The sequence below is a fragment of the Pleurodeles waltl genome, chromosome 10 (assembly GCF_031143425.1).
Source record: "Pleurodeles waltl isolate 20211129_DDA chromosome 10, aPleWal1.hap1.20221129, whole genome shotgun sequence".
Lineage (NCBI taxonomy): Eukaryota > Metazoa > Chordata > Amphibia > Caudata > Salamandridae > Pleurodeles > Pleurodeles waltl.
In genome coordinates, this window is record NC_090449.1 from 577,518,824 (window position 1) to 577,539,447 (window position 20,624).

The window sequence follows — 20,624 nt, forward strand, 5'->3', positions numbered from 1 at the left end:
CTGGTGCACATTAATCCAGAATACTCCAGCTTCATTGGTGTTCTATTGCTGTAACACTTTCAAGTTCTAGTAGGATCTCATTATACTAGGTTTCATGTGCCATCAAATAGATATGTTGTCAACTCTGTAACTAGAAAACCTTGGCTCTATTTCCTACTTAGTCAAACAATGTGATTCTGGGTAAATCACATTTCCCCTGTTACCTTAGTTTGTGTAGCTGCTGGTATTGGAGCACTATACTTTCTACAGGTGTGCAAATATCTCAGACTTCTACTGAAGGACAGATAATGACTACAGCTAAAGTAAATAGGACTTAATACTGCCAGCAGAGAATATAAAACTGCAAATGTTACCTACCCTATAGAAGAAACAAAACCAATTTAGGAGGAAGGAGTGAGAAATTACCTATTCAGAACAGAGGCTGCTAGGAGGTGAATCTTTAAGGCATTATCACAGGACTTCAGATTGGGTGCCTAGCAGATTAGCTTTTTTGCGGCTTCCATGTACTAGCAGTAAAGGGCTTTGGAGTTAAAGCTTTGCTTTTCTTCATCTGAGAGATCCATAAAGGTAGACATGGTTTGGTCCTCTTTATCAAGAAGTGTTTAATGAGTTGATTTTTAGCTAAGGTTGTCCAAGAGGGATTCATTTATATGTAATAAATGAAGGTTATCCTCACATCCAGGACACAGATCGGGTCTCTACTAGCCCCCTCCATCTTCCTGACTGTGAGAGTGTACTTTTCTCTATTCTCTTAAACCCTCGCTATACCTTTGCTGGGGCTTTAATATACCATCCCCCCCCCACCCACCCCGGTCCAGCACAACATTTCTTGAAAGCTCTCCCTGAGAAAGTCGCTGATTTAATCTGTACCAGACCTAATTTTACGATCCTCAGTGATTTTAATATTTATGCAGAAACCCCAAATAATGCTGCTCTGAGAAGCCTCTTAGATGTTATGAAGGCATTGGACCTCATTCAGCTAATCGGAGGCCCCACCCACAATAAAGGGCATACCTTGTCTTTAGTAACATAGTTGACCTAATTGCCCTACCTCCCACCCCGCTAGCATGGCCAGACCACATGTTAATTTCTCTGAATCTCACTATCAAAAAACCTTCCAAACCCCCCCCCCCCCCCAAACTAGATCTCAACCATATAGATGGTGGCGTTTGCTGTATGCCAAAGAATGGATTGGCTCGCTAGAGAATTCTAAACCAACTCCTAATGGAAACATGGCTGACTCACTAGAAGCCTTTAATAAATGGATTACCAACAGCCTTTAATAAATGGATTACCAACAGCCTATTCTCAAACTGAAGACATAGAAGCCTCCTCTAAACACAGCAATGAGCTAGGCTCTTTTTTCCCCACAAAAAATTCTCTGATATCTACTCAGCTTTCTCTATACACTCTCATAGCTCCCAGGCAATAAGTGGACAATGTACCAGGGACATAGTTTGTCTAGCAAGCAACATTAACATTGTTAAGTGTGCTTGAATCTGGATCCCCTTTAGACCCTGCAACTCTATCAACCTTAGTCCAATAATAGTTCCCATCTTGTCAGATCTATTGAACCTGTCACTGATTAGCAGCTCCCTCCCATCACAGTGGAAGCATGCTATTGTAAAACCGCTGCTCAAGAAACCTAATCTGGATCCATCTGTACTGACTAATTATAGACCTATCTCAATGCTGCCAACTTCTGTTAAGATCCTGGAAAAACACGTCAATACTCACCTTTCCTCTTTTTTGGAAGCCTACTGGATTTTCCATCCTTCCCAGATGGGTTTTAGACCCCTATATAGTACAGAGTCTGCTCTGATAGGAATGACGGAAGAGGTCAGGAAGCGATTACACTAGGGAATGGTCTCCGCAATTGTGCTCCTTGACCTCAGTGCGGCCTTTGACACTGTAGATCATAATATTCTACTCTGTAGAATGAAAGAAATAGGAATTACAGGGCATGCCCTAAAGTGGTTCATGGACTTCTTGGACTTCATTCCAGGAACTCAACCGCTCTTTCTACTCAAGTAGATTTAAAAGCCATTGGGGAGTACCTCAGGGCTCATCTTTAAGCCCTACGCTGTTTAACATATATTTGCTTCCATTGGCAAAGATAGTGGAGCCACTTGGCCTCTCGCTAATGTCCTACGCAGTTGATACCCAGCTAATAGTTTCATTCTCCACCTCGCATAACTCTTTTGACTCTCAGCTTGCCCCATGCCTACAGGCAGTCTCTAATTGGATGGTGGAATGTAAACTCAAACTGAATGGGGAGAAAACAGAGGTCATGATTATGGGCCATCATTCACACCCACTCCAAGCGACACCAACCTTTCATCTGTTAGGAGATCTTCCATCGCCCAAGAACTACATTAAAAGCCTGGGGGTATGGTTAGATCCTTGGCTCATCATGGACTATCAGGCAAAGAAAATATCCTCCACCTGTGTTGGGATATTCAGACTTATTAGGAACGTCTTTAAAGTCCTCCCATTTATTGCAAAGAGACCCATTGTACAGGCATTAATTATCTCACGTCTGGATTACGGAAATGCCCTGTTTTTTGGGCTCTCTAGACTATGTTAAGAAGAAACTGCAGGTGGTTTAAAATACGGCTGCCCGCCTTCTCTTTAATGTAACCAGACACCAATCAGCCAAACCAGACCTTTCAGCCCTACGCTGGCTCCCAATCGAACAACAACTAAAGTTCAAGGCACTCTGTTGTATGCACAGAGCTCTCCTTGCTAGGGGTCCCCCGCTATTGCATACCTTAGCTACTTTTCATAAGCCAATTAGAAATCTGAGATAATCATCAGCAGCATTAGCAGTTATTCCGCCAATACAAAAAGTTAAATGGGGCGGAAGATCTATAGCCTATCTTGGCTCTAAACTCTGGAACTCCCTACCTCTTGCTCCCCGGCAAACTAGCCACAAACTAGCATTTCACCGGCTATTAAAAACTTGGCTGTATTAACACCTGTCACTCATGCCTAGTTGTTGGAGATTTCTGTATAGTGCTGGGAGGCCTTAGGGTAGCTATGCGCTCTATAAATTTCCATAGCATAACATAACATAACATCCAGCATGAATGATGAAGAAGAATGAGTAGATGGTTAAGGTGGTTAGATCTTTGGCCCCTGGTGAGTAGGTAGATTTTCGTTTCCTTGCAGATCTCATTCATGTGTTGAGAGAGTTAAAAAAAAAAAGGTTTAACTGCTAGAAGGATGCCTTCATTGTTGTGAAATATAATAATTTCTTGTACCTCTAAACATTTGTCTTCAATGGTAAGTAGTAGTTTTATTTTAAGCTGGATGATGACTGAAACAGTGGTGATTTTTGATGGAAGTTTCAGGTAGAAGTGCAGGCTGATATAGTAATTAGATCAGAGATGGTTTGTGGAAAAATATCTCACACAACACAATAGCTCTTAAAATGTTCTCAAGTATTTAATGATGGAGTGTTTGTTTAATCTGTGCACAGCAATCACACGGTTATGATCATGAAAAATGTCTTTCTGTGCCTCAGGAGTGTCAGAAGAACCATTTCAAAGTTACCATTGTTTGCCTAAAGCAGTGATAAGTACACTGTAACATCTTACCAATGTTTTTTGTCTTCTTTTCAGCTCCTGCTTTTGTGGAAGAGCTAACAGACCAGACTGTAATTGTAGGCCACTCAATCACCTTGTCCTGTCGGACCTCAGCTCATTCACACCCCACTGTTGAATGGTTTAAAGGTAGGGCAAGAACGTTGTTGATCATTTATGAGACCTGATAGCTTAGTCTTTCCTATACGCAAAAGTTTAAATTACTATGCAAAGAGAGGTTTAACTCCATCTTTATTCATTCCAAAAAATCTAGTAATGCTCCATTTTGCTTTCTTTTATTGGCCTAACCAAATATTGTATACAAAACATTATTACTGACTTTCTTTTTCTATAGAACATATACTACAAAACATTTATCTTTTCATAGTGCTTTAGAAGTTGTAATTAGCTCATTTAATGACACTCCATTACCAGCCAGTCCCTGCCTATCCACTGCGGGTGCCCAACCAACAGCTGGTACCCAGCCCCCCTGGCCACATTTGGCCCAGCCCCTTTGCCCATACTCAGTGTGGAGTTGGACATCCATCTCCTTTCCGCATACAGTTTAGGGTTGGCTGCAGGGCCTTTCCTGCACCCATGCCGTGCATCCATCCCCCCACAGGTGCGCAACATTCTGCCACATGCAGCTGAAGGGCCTGGCTCCCTAACCCCTGTGAACCAGTCACATTCTTTTAATATCTTATGTTTTTGTGGTCATTTGGATCTTCAGAACTGCTGCTGATACACCTGGTTGGGGCCTGGCTAGGGCTGGTGGAGGATCAGCTTTTATATTAGTCCCAATGGAGACCCTTTGGGACCCCACTCCACAGTTGTCCAGGGTGCCAGGGTACCCTTAACCTGCCTTCTTGTGAGTTATTATTTACTTAATTGTAGGACACAGGGACCAAGTACCTGAGTCCCAGGATGGCAGCCACAACTCTTGGTTGTGGTCAGAAAATGACATTGCCTGATTTGGCCTCACAAATCCGCGGGGTCCGAGGATCCTCTGCAGATGTACTACATTACTATGTATATATAAATTTTTAACCCTAATTTAAGGGGTTTACACCAAATAACAAAACAGGATGCTCTCTAGACAAATATTTAGCTTTCGGCTTAATCTGGTGTAATTCCATTCAGACATTTTTGTGATATGTTTGTTAAATTTTCCTGTGGGAAATTGCATAGAGAGATCTAGCTGCAGATTCCTTACCTTTACATTGTCTCCCAGACGCCAGACTGGATCCGGGATTTTTTTCCCAGCAGTACCCTTGTATATCGGAAGAGGGTGTTGGATGACTCCGTAGTGATGTCATCCACCGGATGTGATGTTGACAGAGTCCATATAATCACTTCTCAAATGCACTGGCATCAGTTCCTTTATTTCCACGCTACAAAGTGGATCCGGAGTTCTAGCCGCTTGGCCTATCGCGAAAACAAATCTTTATGCCGAAGGAACAGTTTGCCCCCTTCTTACTCATGTCCTTCGGGTTCAAACGTTCTGTGTCCAGTGGCAGGCAGATGTCGGCCACGGAACCTCATACTGTCTATATGTGGTGCCTCGGGAACACCACAGATCTGAGGATTGTGGCTCCTGCCATTGCCTTTGCCCGAAGGCATTGCGAGAATGGCGTATGAGGATCCTGGCGTCGTGTCTGATCGAGGCCCCGTGTCGTCGACGGTTGTCTCGCTCCAGGGATTGGCCGCAGGTTTGTTCCAGGAGCCATTCCAGCGATCATACGTCACCCTCAATGTTGAAGGAGCAGACTTCGAAATGCAGGCGGTCTAAGTCGCGGCATCCACCTATGTCAGGTAAGTCCTGCTTTTCTGATGCCCTTTCCCAACCTCCGGTTAAGAAGTCAGTGCATGAGTCCACCCTACACCTGCCTCTTTTCCCTGGAGCCAGGGCGACTCAGGCCCAGATGCAGGAATATTACAATTCCCTCCATGCCATCTTTGGGCCCCTACCTCTCTCTGGCATGCTCTCGAGCCCCACAGAGGTGAAAGGTATCCTACCTGCCTCCATCTGACGGCTTTGCCCTCAATGTTAGATAGGCTCTCTGGATCTATACTTGGATCTGTAAGGGCTCCAAGGCACAGCCCTTTGTGGTTCTCACTTGCAACACCAGAGTTTCATCAGCCAATGTTGTTGATCGATGCCGAACCGATCACCCTCTCTGACGCCGAGACTACACCGCGCTGATGCCAGACGGTGTCAGTTGCGCACCAGTAGTGCCGCCCGACTCAGACACGCTCCCTCCTCCTTCTAAACAACCCCTTGCTGTTTTATCTCCAGGTGAAACAGGCTTTTGGAGGTGAAGTAGAGGGGCTGGTGTTTAGCAATCCCATTGACGAGACTGTCCAGCATCCTGTGGAGGATAGTTGGCTTTGTGGTCTCGCCGGCATCGGACCTTCTTTCTCCCCCCAGCCTTGAGACAGAGATGAGCTTCTCCTTCGCCAAGGTGCTGAAGAGGACAGCTGTCCTCGATTTGCAACTCCCCTCTGTGAAGGTGATCACTGACCCCTTGATAACAGTGCTTCACCAGGGCCAAACAGGAATAGAGCCTGTGCTACGCCCACTATGAGGTCCCCTGTAATCTGATCTATATCCCCATAGACACCAGCCTGCCCCCAGAGACCCGGCTTGTCTTTTCCAGCACATGACTCTAAGGATTTTCGTGGTGCAGGCTGCTACGGCCTCTTCCGACCCCAGCGTCCTCCCTTACCATTCTCCGGACAAGGAGTCCAGATGGATGGAAACATGTGGACAAAACATTTTCTTCTCAGCCAGCTTGGTTCTGTGGTCGATAAACACTGCTTGTGTTCTGAGCCACTTTTCCCATGCATTGTGGAATTAGGTGGTATGCCTGCTACCTTCGCTTCTGGAGGAGACCTGGAGAAAACTAGCCCAGACTCTCCAGGATGGGCGAGAGGCAGCTAGGTTTGTAATAAGATCATATGGATATCACAGAATCAGCTGACCGAGCCATGGCACAATTTGTAGTGCTGCGCTGTCATGCCTGGCTATGCCACTGTGGCTTTTCGGAGGCTGTCTGATCCACCTTGGAAGACATGTCCTTCGATGGCAGCCACCTGTTCAGCACTCATGCCGATTCTGCATAGCAATGCTTTAGGGTCTGTCAGGGTGGAAACATTTCTTAAATATGTCTATTTCTGTGCTTATAGACGGACCCAATCAAGAGTTGAGTCTTATACTTCCTGTTGTGTCCAAGTTTTAGTTCCCCCTTTTTTTGCTTCAATCTGAACCATTTCACCTTCTGATGGTACCTGGAGTGGTTTTCCTGCATTCTGCAGGTATTCCTATTTTTTACTATGGCTGTTAATGACAGCTTTTCATTGTATTCTATCTGAAAGGTGTATTCTTTGTGGGGTTATCACCTGTTGAAACAGGGCTTTTTCTCTGAAGATGGGCTTCATGCTCAAGAGATAGTTACAGGTATGGTGTGTTCTTTGCGCTGCATAGAGAATTTTCTGTATGCCTTATAGGCGTTACTAGATATATTTGTAGTAGTTTTCATCCCTTAATATATCTCCCTGGGAGCTTTGGTGCATGGCCTGTCGCTTGCACAGGTGTCTATTTATGGTGGTTGTAATGTTTCTCCTTGTTTTAGTATTGGAGCCTTAATTATGCTTCTATTACTTCCCTATGTGGAGCAGTGGGGCAAGTGGTACCGTCATTCCTGATCCGTGCATCTCTGCACTTCTTAGAGAGCTTCTAATGCTGTACCTCAGCAGCTTGGGCTCTTGCTGCTGGTATTTCCTACACCAGTGGTACACGGTTGCAAATTTGTTCTTGTGTCTGTGCGAGTCATGCTCACTACACTCTTCTCATGTTCTGCCAGTCTTTCTGTCCTTGCACTGCTTTTTCATAGAAGGGAGATGTGTAATACTTACTTATCACTTAGGGGTATGGTCCTGTACTTTGGCTACTACAGGCTCCTCTTAGGCAAGAGGCCACACAACATCCAGGGCCTCCAGAATTCTACATTTTTAAGACGACACCATGTGGCCATCCTCTGTGTTGATGGTTATTTTCCATCTTACTGTGGATATCTGGTTGTTTATGCATGTCCTTTGAACATTATTGTTCTGTCTTTTTTGGGATTAGTTCAGAATGGGATTAGTTTCTCCCTTCGGACACAGTGTCCCTGGTCGGTTCCTTTCACTCTATTCTTCAGGGTGTCATAATATTTCTACCCCTCTGGGGATAGTTATAACGCTTTAGTATTATTATTCAGGTTCCTGAATTAAAAGGAAATATTCCCTAGTGCTGTGTACCTCGCTCCCTTTGGAAGATGCCATATACATTGGTATATTGAAGGTAGTAGATGTGCTTTGTCCTTTACTTTCTGGTGATTCTAATGCCTCCTATTTCCTGTAGGGACATTATTTCCTATGATGAGCAATTGTTGCTGTTTTATAGGTTGCAACTCCTTTCAGTGATTCAGCTTTGACTACTTTCTTTTCAGTTTGCAGATGCCCACTTTGTGGAGGTTCGTCCCTGGAACTATGTATTTTACCTTTCGTTCCATATTTCAGTCAGGTCCTCTTCTGTCTGATATCACTTAAAGTTGGGTGTTGTTGCTGAATACCTGTTTTAGGCCTTCTGTATGTTGGCCTCTATTTCACCTTGACCTTGTGGGTTCAAGTTGTGGCCTTGTTTTTTCTATACTAACAAGGTTTTGTTTTTCATCCCTGCTGTCTTTTTTCACTCATGATATTTGAAACCTGATGATGTGCTACTCAGTCAGATAGCATTGGTTTAAATGCTTCAGCAGCCTTTATTTTACTGTTTTACTGGAGTGTGTGATGTCCTCCACACTTTCCATTCTCTTATATTAGTACTATCGTACTGATTACTCAGCTTGGTCCTCATACATTTTTATGACTTTGTCGTAGTGACGGCTTTTGTCTTGGCTGAGATATATATATAGATAAATATATATATCCAAGATCTTCTTACTCCATACCATCGCCCAACATGATCAATCTCAATATCCTGGCGAGAACCAGCAGGAACTGCAGAATCCAGTAAGGTCAGTCAGTTGTCCTTTTTATTATTTTAAAGTATTAAAAAGGGAGCAAGTGCAAGAGCTAGAAAAACAGATGCCAACGTATTTCGGCCAAAGTCTTCAACTGGGCTACACAGGTTCATCACTCAGTGCCTATTTAAATATTTAAAGGGACAAGCCCTTATTTCCACTCCATCACAATATTAAAAACTGAAAATTGACCTAACAATACAGTCTTGTCATTCAGTATATGAAATATGATACAGAAAATCTATTTCTCCATTCAACAATGCTTTGAGCGTTCCTTCTATTCCATAAGCATGGCACGACAATTAATACATTTCAAATTCCCTGGTAAAGTACCAGCAACATGTTATTAATTCACCAATAAGTTGAAAAAACAGGTTGTATTGCATGTATGTCACCGCAGGTGAACCCCTCCTTCCAGTAAAGTACCCCTTACATGATTTTCAACTCAAAGTTGAATATCTCAAATTACAATCAAAGTGTTGTGTTCCACGTACATTATTGTGGTAAAGTACCAATTTTAATGCAAGCCCCGTTATCCTACATTGCATTTTTTTCCTCTTTCTTCGCCAATGCACAAATACACATTAGGAAGCACAAGTAGGTCTAAAAAAGAATGCCTTAATGTTAGACCTGACAGCCTTATGGTGGTCATCCCCAACTTTTTGCCTGCCTCCCTCCATTTTTCTGACCCTGTTTTTGCTGGTTCTAGGACTCTGCAGACTTTACCACCGCTACCCAATGCCCCTAAACATTATAACATTAGATTGCTACCCAATTAACATATTTTATTTACCTGTAAGTCCCTAGTAAAGTGCACTACATGTGCCCAGGTCCTGTAAATTAAATGCTATTAGTGGGCCAGCAGCATTGATTGTGCCACTCACCTAGGTAGCCCCTTAACCCTGTCTCGGGCCTGCCATTCAAAGGCCTGTGTGTGCAGTTTCACTGCCACTTCGACTTGCCATTTAAAACTACTCGCCAAGCCTTAAACTCCCCTTTTTCTATATCTAAGTCACCCATAAGGTAGGACCTAGGTGACTCATAGTGCAGGGTGTTATGTAGGTAAAAGACAGGACATATATCTATGTGTTTTACATGTCCTGGTAGTGAAAAACTCATAAATTTGTTTTCCACTACCGTGAGGCCTGCTCCTCTCATAGAATAGCATTAGAATTGCCCTCATATACTTTTGAGTGGCAGATTCTGCTCTGGAAGGAGTAGTCCTGTCATGTTTAGTATTTCCAGACTGCCAATAGAAAATCTTGCTTACTGGTGAAGTTGGATTTAATATTACTGTTTCGAAAACGCCACTTTTAGAAAGTGGGCATTTCTCTGCGCTTACTGCCATCTGTGCCTTACACCCCTGTCTCCAATCCACGTCTGGTCTGTGCTGGTTGACTGCTACCCTTGTGCCTTCCACCTAGACGGCCATAAACACAGGACACACAGTCACATCTGCATTCATCTGTATACTGAATGGGTCTCCCTGGGCAGGAAGGGTGGAGGGGCTTTCTTACATTTCAACGGCCAGTGGTCTGCCCTCACACAAAGGACTGATAACCCCCCACTGGGATCCTGCCAGACAGGACTGGGCTGAAAGGGGAACATGTGCACTTCAAAACCACTCTTTGAAGTTTCCCCCACTTCAAAGGCATTTTTGGGTGTATAGACTAGGTTTCTGACCCCACCAAATCAGACACTTCTGGACCTACACCTGGACTTTGTCAGAGAGACTGCCTGGCTGTCCAAAGGACTCATCTGGACTGCATTGCTGAAGGACTAATTTCCCGCTTTGTTGACCTGCTGCCTGGTGCTCCTGACTCTACTGGAAGGACTCTGCCTTCCTCCTAAAGTACTCTCCAAGGGCTAAGATTAAGCTTGCCTCCTGTTTCTGAAGTCTCAGGGCCAACAAAGACTTCACCTCCTCAAGAAATCCTTGTGTGTCAGAAAATCGGCGCAATGCCTGCAGAAATCAACGTAATTCCTGCACCGCCGACCAGAACAAAGCAGCACCAGACCCGCAACTGGAAATCGACACAGCGCCCGCCTCAAGGCTGAAATTTTGATGCATAGCCTACCGGATCAACAGATCGCCTGCTCCTTCTACCAGCATGTCAAGGATTTTCAATCCATCATCCCTGGGTATCAAAATATCACTGCATTGCAGTAAGGAACCAAGGTTGTGCTCCTGCAAATTTGATGCATCACCTTGCAGCAAGGAAAGAAACGACACATGGTCTGTGCTGCGCCGCAAAATCCGACACAACACCCTTTTTTACTATGCATCTCCTCCTCTGCGTCCCCTGGTCATCATTATTTTTGACGCAACCCAGGACCTGTGTGAAACAAAGATACAACCATTGATTCCTAAAGATTGAAACTCTTTTAAACCTTTAAAAAGTGATATTTCAGCTTGTACTTATTGGATTCTTGTTGTTTTGACCTTATGGTATTCAGATAAACATTATCTATTTTGCTAAACTTTTGTGGTGTATTTTTGTGGTGTCTTGATTGTGTTACTGTATGAGTTATTGCACAAATACTTTACACATTGCCCCCTAAGTTAAGCCTACCTGCTCTGTGCCACGCTACCAGAGGGTGAGCACAGGATAATTTGTGTTGTGTTGTGATTTACCCTGACTAGGATTGTGGTCCCTACTTGCACAAGGGTGTATACCTCTGCCAACTAGAGACCCAATTTCTAACCCTTAATAATTCCAAAAAAGAAAAAAGAAATTCAAAAGAAAAACAATTACTCAGTTCATTTTTGCTATAGAGTTTATGTCCATCAGTTCTTCATCAAGTGGTCTAATCTTTATCAAAGGTGCACATGCAGAACAGCATCTGTACCCAGACCCCACGGCCTTTCTGTTCCAACTACTATTATCCATCTGGATTCCACCCTTCTCAGTTGTAACTCCCTATCACCTCCTCCTGGATTAGTTGGTACCTGTTGGATCCCATAGTACTGAAAGACATTCATTTCAAATGCATGTGCTTCCCTGGCATGTTTTGCTGTTTTGTGGGTGTAATCTTGGCTCAAAATAGCTCTTAAATATTGTAACATTTATAACATTACTTTATTCACTGTGCTTCTTATGTATTTCTTTCCACACCTGCATTCCAACATGTACACTACATGGGTGGTTTCACAATGTACCCATTCTTTATTCTTTTTTTCTGTACTTGAGCCTTACTGATGTCATGTTGTGGCCAATTTGACATGCTTCGCACCTTTGACATTTTTTAAATTGTTTCCTTAACCAGTTTTGCATTTCTGGTTTTAATGTGGGGATATAACTGTGAACTAGCATGTCCCCAAAGGGAAGCCAGTTTCTTATATGTGATGCTTGGATAATCAAATATTGAGCTCCTTAAATCTTTGTCTCTTTTAATGATCTCCCAGTTCTTCCCTAATAAGGTCTTGATCTCATAGTTTTATCTGTTGAAATCCATTATGTACCTTACTGTACTTTCATTAGTGGTGGTTGCGGAAGGGTGGGGCACCAATAGCTCTTCCCTCTTTTAATTCTTGGCTTGATTCAAGGCATCCTCCAATACCATGTTGGGGTATCCTTGTGTCTTGAACCTATGGAACAACTCCTGTCTTTGAATTTCAAAGTTGTGAGTTTCAGAGCAGTTTCTCCTTGCTCTTAAAAACTCGTCATAAGGAACGCTCCACGTTAGAGCTTTTGGGTGGTCACTATTGGTGAACAAAATATTGTTGCTAATTGTGGCTTCCTATATATTTTCGTACAAAGCTTCATTTTCTCCCCTTATAAGTCAATGTCCAAATAACTGATATTCACCTTACTCATCTAATTTCTGAACTTCAGTCTCTTAGAATTGTTTTTTTGTTCAAAGATCTCAAGAATGAATTTAGTTCTTCCATTTCACCGTCCCAAATTATAAGTAAATCGTCAGTGAAGCAGACCCATAGGGCACCATGTTTTAAATCTTCCCTGTGTTCATCCATCCAAATTATCTCCTCTCCCCCAGTAGCTGTGGATAAATTGGCATATGTTGATGCAAATTAAGTGCCCATTGCTGTGCCCAGCTTTTGGATATACATCTTTCCATCAAAGAGGATGATCTTTCCAGGATGTTCATTTTTCAAATATTGCAGTTCTTCATCGTTTTCATGAAAAACCTCCATTATCTTTTTTGTTGGATCCTCCTTTAATCTGGCATAATATTTTGGATTTTGTAATTGCCTTTTTACCTCATTACAGTATTTGTCAGTATCCATTATCCCGATGTTCCCACTCTTGTCTGAGGCCTTAATCACTATTTCTTTATAATTTTGTAACTCCTTCAATGCTTGCCACTCGTCTAATGTCATATTTCTCAATCTATTGATGTTTTACTTTTTTACTTTTTTTTTAGGAATATATTTCCTTGAAACCATCAGTTACTATCTCTTGAAAGAGATCCACTCTATTTCCAGGAGCCAATTGTGGGCAGAATTGTGACTTATATATATATTTTTCCTTTGTCGTTATATTGACAGTTATTTTTCTTTCCTCCTATATGTGTTATATTTTCTAGGTTGTCCCAGAGGCATCAACATTATGGGGGTTATTCTAACTTTGGAGGAGGTGTTAATCCGTCCCAAAAGTGACGGAAAAGTGACTGATTTACCACCAGCCGTATTACGAGTCCATTATATCCTATGGAACTCGTAATACGGCTGGTGGTATATCCGTCACTTTACCGTCACTTTTGGGACGGATTAACACTCCTCCAAAGTTAGAATAACCCCCAATGTCTGGCAGTTGTTTCTTAGGACATTTGTTGTTCTATGACAGTTGTTACTCGTGTGGTCAACACCATAGTTCTGTTAAAGCTCAGTTCCATGCTTTCTTCTTCACAAATGGGTTCTTGGTTTTTCCCCCTTTATCTGTGCTTTTAAATAACAGCTTTGGCTAAATGTGGCTTTTGATGGCAAAGAGCTGAAGCTTATTGAAATTGTCTGTTGCCTGTTGACTCTGGGCCCCCATGTACTGGCCGAACATTGGTTAAATCCCAGGTTTTTGTTATGTTCATATTTTCTTATTGCCTCCCGACACATTTTGTCCTACTGCCATGGTAACACTAATCCAATGCTTTTCAATACCTTTATGACTTTTCTTGCCTGTGGCCCTTCAACAGTTCTTATGGGGCTCGATTCACAAAGGTAAACTTAGACCAAGGGGCTGATTCTGAGCTTGGCGGGCGGCGGTAGCCGCCCGCCAAGCGGGAACCGCCAGAAGACCGTACCGCGGTCAAAAGACCGCGGCGGTCATTCTGGGTTTCCCACTGGGCTGGCGGGCGACCGCCGAAAGTCCGCCCGCCAGCCGAGCGGGAAACACCCTTCCCACGAGGACGCCGGCTCAGAATTGAGCCGGCGGAGTGGGAAGGTGCGACGGGTGCAGTTGCACCCGTCGCGAATTTCAGTGTCTGCTAGGCAGACACTGAAATTCTTTTTGGGGCCCTCTTACGGGGGTCCCTGCAGTGCCCATGCCATTGGCATGGGCACTGCAGGGGCCCCCAGGGGCCCCGCGGCACCCCCTACCGCCATCCTGTTCCCGGCGGGAGAACCGCCAGGAACAGGATGGCGGTAGGGGGTGTCAGAATCCCGCGCTCCGCCGCCATGGAGGATTCTCAAGGGCAGCAGAAAAAAAGGCGGGACACCGCCGACTTTCCGTTTCTGGCCGCGGCTGAACCGCCGCGGTCAGAATGCCCAGCGGTGCACCGCCAGCCTATTGGCGGTGCTACCGCGGTCGTTCGCCCTGGAGGTTTGTACCGCCAGGGTTAGAATGACCCCCCAAAAGTCTTAACTGGGAGCAAAGGTCTAACTTTACTATGAGTAAATTTGTAATTTTGGTCTAACTTTAGACCACAAAGTCTAATCTTAAACCAAAAGTCTAACTTTACTTAGACCAAAAGTCTAACTTTACCCCAAAGTCTAAAATTAGACCAAAAGTCTAACTTTACTATGAGTAAAATTAGACTTTAGGTATAAACGTAGACTTTTGGTCTAAGTTTACCTTTGTGAATCAAACCCATGGTGTGGAGTTTGTTCTTGCTCACCTGAATGCCTAAGAATACCTGGTCTCTTTTCAAGACCCTCTGGTTCTAGTTAGTGATTTTTCACAGGATTAGTCGTATTTGCATTGCATTCTGCTTCTCATTGACCAAAAAGCAAATCCCTGAGGGCTTGCATGCTCATTCTAACAGAGTCATATCCATGGCCACTGCATTAAGATGCAGAGTTCTGGGCCTGAATATATACTTGGCAGCAAAGCAACTTGGGTTTCCCTACACACTTTTACCTAACATTCCTGTCTGAACAGTCAGGTCTGTTGTGACGGTCATTTTGCCCATTTTGCCCTGCAAGCCTTTCTTGTCTGAAATTGGCCCGCAGACTAATCTCCAGGAATGGTACTGCTTTGGTATCTAATTCTAAAGTAAGCAATCTGCGGCTAGACGTCACTTTCAGATGACCAAGTTAGTTACCTTTGGTAAGGGTTTATCTGGTAGAGACAGGATCTAGCTGCAGATTCCTTACCAACCCACCCATCCTTCCCTCTCTGCAAAATTATTCCTAGGACAGGAATTCCACTTACAGGAGAAGCTCTGCAAACTGGTTTCTCTTCTTTTATTTCAAAGATTCCTTTCTTGACATTAAGATGCCTTCATTCACAATTCGTAATTGATTAGAACAGAGATGTTTATTTTTTGACACACTGTTTCCATAGGCGGTTTCTATAAGTAGCTCTGCGTCCTTTGGGGAGGAAAACAGTCATGATGAAACTGAAGTTATATCGTCCAAGGAGGATTATATGGACTCTGTCAACGTCACATCTGGTGGATAGCACCCCTATGGAGTCGCACAATGCCCTCTGCCAATGTGGAAAGGTATGTTAGGAAATATTTTGCGGATACAGTTTGGCGCCTGGGGGAGAATTCTAAGGTAAGGAATCTGCAGCTAGATCTTTCTCTGCCAGATAAGGCATTGCCGAAAGTAAGTAACTTGTTCAACTTGTTTTGGGACGTCCCGTTTTCTCGGCCCTCACTTGATGGATTACCTCAAAACCTTGTAGGAAGGAGCTGAGGTAGATGAACTTTTATTTTGGAAAGTTTCATGAAAACTTGTCAAATGGCACCAAAGTTATTATTAAACCAAAAAATCAAATTCCAATAGAAACACAGTGCTACCTATACATAGTGGGGACCACCACTGTGTAATATATATATTCAGTGGAAAAAAGAAAAAGCTAAAGTGATGTTAAGACTAGCCCAAAATGTCACGTAAAACATAACATTTTAAACTAAAACAGTTGCTGAAATTCACCACTTATAGTTAACTAAGCTAACACATGACTTGCGCACCCGCCAAACACTACGTATGACCTTATATATTACATCACTCATGACATGTTCAATGCCTTAATTAATGACATCACTGAAGATATTCCAAATGGTATCGCCATAAACTCACTGATGACATTATCCACCATACTGCTCTTCAATTTACTCTACAAGCTGGTACAATCTTTGAAACATGTAAATAAGTACTAAAAGTCCAAGAATCATGCAAAGCAACATTTACATCAACATATGTGCTTATATAACATTATTATACTGTAGCCCACTGCCTCGGGACACAGTAGCCCAGTCAGGTGGCCAAACCTGTAGTAAACTCATCCTTACCCATGTGCACAACATTTCATGTATAGTCCACTACCTCCAGACATCCAAGCCCCTTATATGACTAAACTCCTACTACACGCTGCCTTCACCCTGTGCTAATCTCTTCATGAAGAGCCCACTCCTTTAAGACTCCCAAGCTCCATTATGTGGGAAAACTCCTACTATGTACAGCCTTCAAACCTGTATGCATCTCTTCTTAGTGAGCCCACTCTTTCCACACATCTAAGCACAATTAGGTGTGCAAGCTCCTACTTTTCCTAGTCTTTGTCTTGTGCACAGCTCTTCACAGAGAACTTACTCCCACCAGACATCCAAGCTCCATTAGGTATGCCCGCCTTTACTATGCACAGCCTTCATCATGAGCACAACTCTTCACAGAGAGGGCACTCCCTCAAGACACCCAACCCACATTATGTTGACAAGACTCTACTACGCACTGCTTTGATACTCTCAAATAACAAGGTTCCTAATATGCACACCCTTTGTACTCTGTATAAATCTTCATTGATTGCACATACCCTCCACAAACATAAGTCCATTAGGAGGCCAAGCATGATGCAAACACTAACACTCATTACCAGAATGGGAGCTATAGAGTATTTGCTTCAGATGTACCTCAGTAAATACCTTTCAGTGTCAGAAGCATATACCAAAATGTCACACTCCCTGAAGATGTCAACAGTGATGTCATTTGAGATTTCATCAGAGCATTCATCAATGTTGTAACTGAACAATGCATGAGTGGTGTAATTTGTGAGGTCATAAGCTCCCTCCCCAAATATGACAGCACGGTTTGTGGGATGGGGTCCTGGGGCCATTCTATGGCTCAAGGAGTTGGCCCCATGACCCACTCCTCAAATTAAACATTGGTCGCTGGTGGAGGGGACCCCAAATCTATTCTATGGTTTGCAGAGACGGGCCCTACGCCCCCTTTCTAAAAACAAATAATATATTGGGGCCCAGGGGATGAGGTCCCCAGGACCTGTAAATGGCTCTAAGATTGGTGCTGCATAACCTGGTCCCTTAAAAACAAAGATTTGATCAAACACCGCCCCACCCCCCAGGATCCTCACCCACCCAGGGGTCTTTTAATTGAAAATAGCCAGTACAGTGGTAAAGCTGAAGAAATGTTTTTTTTTTTAGGACATAGGGACTGAGTCGCCCTCGCAATGTACAGTTTTCTCATCAATAATTTTACTCCAGATGTTACAGTGATATTATTAATGATGTCTTAGAAGATGTAATGAGTGATGTGATTATCAGTGCATGGCGAGAATGTGAGTTTATAGTTATCTTAGGGCATGAGTTATAGTTACTTGAAATAACTCTAACTAAAGCTGCTGAATTTTTCTGGTTTTTTGTGTGTAAAACCTGAACCTAACTATAATGTCCCTGTAAGCTTTGTTTTTTAAGTGAATTTCTAAGGTTTTTTTTAACCTTAAGTACAATGGCTATCGCATTGCACTGTGGGGGGCGGATTGGATGCAGAGCCTGACCTGGCATTATGCAGCACCCATCCAAGCTTGCTTTGCCATCCACTGTCCAAGTACATGCCCCTGCACCCTCATTAGAGTCCTTCGTGGCTGTTGTTCTGCCACTGCCCTTCCCGTGTACCCTGAACAGTTAGCTTGCTGCCCCATCCACCTTTTCCCTACCCTCTGTTGTCCGGGTCCATGCACCAGCCCTCCCTCCTGCCCTGCATGGTCGCATGTGCTGCCACTGCCCTCCATTTAGCTTGATGTCCCTGCTCACTCCACTTGCCCTCCATTGCTTAATTCTGTGCCCCATCATTCCCCTCCTAATTAGCCTCTGTGCTTATCTTGCTGCCCCTCCCCCCCTCCCCCTGTCCTCCCATGTCTGTGTGCAGGCCCCTGCTCCCTCCTTTTTGTCGACCATGTTCCACGGACCTACCACAGCCCCTTCTATATACTCTGAGTGTTCTGTTGAACTGCCACTGCTGCTCCTACCTGCCTAGCATGGTCAGATGGCTGCAGCCTGTCCATGCCACCTCCACCCTGCCTGTCCAAGTTCCATGCCCCTATCCCCTACCTCCTGTCCTACTTGATCCATTTTGCTGCCACTCCCTTCTGCCTTCCATACTCTGGTGTGCTGCAACTACTCCTCCTGCCTGCCCTGTGTGGTTTGCTGTGAAGCCCTGGCCCCTTCTCTTTCTTTTCTGTGTCCAGCCCCTTCCCCTCCCTTCTGTCCTCTAGGTCCTTTGTGCAAACCCCTGTCCCCTCCCTTTTCCCCACCATGGCAGCTGTGCTGCCACTAACCCCACCACTTGCCATACATGGTCTGTGCTGCCACAGCTCCTTCCACCTGCCCTTTGTGGTCAGCTTGCTGCCCCGCCCCCCTCCCACCCGTTGTCTGTATGTATGCCATTATAGTGTCACTGTTGCCCTCCATGGTGTGTTGTGCTTCCAGTGCCCATCCTGCCTGCCCTCCATGATCAGCTTGCTGCTCCTGCCCTGCCCCCTTGCCCCCTGCCCTCTGTTTTCCATGTACAGTCCCCAGTCCTGTCCCTTCTGTCTTGCCTGGTCCATTTTCGTGCCCCTGCCCCTCCCTCCTGCCCTTCATGGTCCGTTATGCTGCAACTATCCCTCCTGTCTGTCCAGTATGGTCAGCTTGCTGCTCTTGCCTCTTTCCCCTCTGATCTTTGTTGTCCATGTGCATGGCCCTGCCCCTACCTATTTCTTTCCATGGTCCAGCTTGCCGTGTGTGGTATATTGTGCTGCTGCAACCCCTGATGCCTGCCCCGTAAATTCAGTTTGGAACCCTTCCCATCTCCCTCTTGCACTCTATTATCTGAGTCCATGTCCCCACTCAATTCCTCCTGCCCTCTGTGATCCAATGTATCATACGTGCCAACATTTTGAACTTGGTAAGAGGGAGAATTTGAAAAAAAAACTTGGGCAGTTGATTTTCCGCATCGACTTACATTGAAAAAGAGGAGATTTTAGGCAGGAGACGGTTAAATTTAAGCTGTTTTGGGCTTAAATACATTGGGAGTCTCCTGCCTGAATCGGGCCTGTTGGAATGATGGTCATACTGCCACTGTGCCTTCCCTCTACTCTCAATGGTCTGCTATATTGCCACAGCCTCTCTTGCCTGTCCTGCATGGTTGGTTTGTTGCCCCTGCCCACCTTTCCCTGCCCTCAATTATCTGAGTACGTGCCCCTGGCCTTTTCCTCTCCACGGTATTTTAATGAACAACTAGATTGCTAACATTCTATACATTTTACAAAAGTGTGGCACGCCTGACGTCATCTTGATATAATCAAAACTTTAATATCTAAAGCATTTCCTTTACTTTAGAAATTATAAAAATTGGAGGGTTTATTCCCATAGAAAGTATGGTTAATACTCTAAAAAACTAAAATGAGGGCTTATATTCTGAGTTCTCAAATAGCGACAAAGCACTTTTAAATTATTTGCTATCTTCTTGTTTTTTTATCCAGTTTATCACTTGATTATTTGTTACACTTAGGGGAGAGGATGTGGCGTTACAGCCAGAGCTGCAGACTTTGCAACTGGGGAACCAGGTGTGACTTTTGGCGTCAGCTCGACATCTTGTGATTGTGGGCAAATCACTTAGGGGGTCATTACGACCCTGGCGGCCGGCGGTATGTTGGCGGTAACACCGCCAACAGGCTGGCGGTGTTCTGCCAGCAATTATGACCGTAGCGGAAAAGCCACGGCCATACCGCCGGCCCCTCCACTTTGCCGCCAGGATTCCACCTGGCGGTCATAATCCCCAGGGCAGCGGTGCATGCACCGCTGCCCTGGGGATTATGAGTCCCCGACCGCCAGCCTGTCCATGGCGGTAAACACCGCCATGGAAAGGCTGGCGGTAAGGGGCTTTGGGGTGCCCCTGGGGGCCCCTGCACTGCCCATGCACTTGGCATGGGCAGTGCAGGGGCCCCCAGGCATAGCCCCGTTGCGCATTTCACTGCCTGAATTTCGGGCAGTGAAATGTGCGACGGGTGCTACTGCACCCGCTGCACATCAGCATTGCCGCCGGCTCTATTACGAGCCGGCTGCAATGTTGATGTGACATTTCCGCTGGGCCAGCGGACGGTAACACTGTTACCGTCCGCTGGCCCAGCGGAAATGTCATATTAGGGAGACAGAAATACCGCCGGCAATGGCGGTATTCTGACTCCTGCGGCCTCGGCGGTCTTTTGAAAAGACCGCCAAGGTCGTAATGACCCCCTTAATCTCCCCATGCCTAAAACCAAAATGGAAAGGACTTCAATACCTTCAGGTCAAGTCTGCGCTA

General features: G+C 44.7%; 1 protein-coding gene across 1 annotated transcript in view; it reads left to right on the plus strand.

Moving 5' to 3' along the window:
- Nucleotides 1-20,624, plus strand: part of OBSCN (obscurin, cytoskeletal calmodulin and titin-interacting RhoGEF) — a 1,961,032-nt gene that overhangs the window by 1,530,085 nt on the left and 410,323 nt on the right. The window contains exon 116 of the mRNA XM_069211034.1: nucleotides 3,624-3,734. Within this exon, the coding sequence (XP_069067135.1) occupies nucleotides 3,624-3,734 (111 nt within the window). The remainder of the gene's footprint in view (nucleotides 1-3,623; nucleotides 3,735-20,624) is intronic.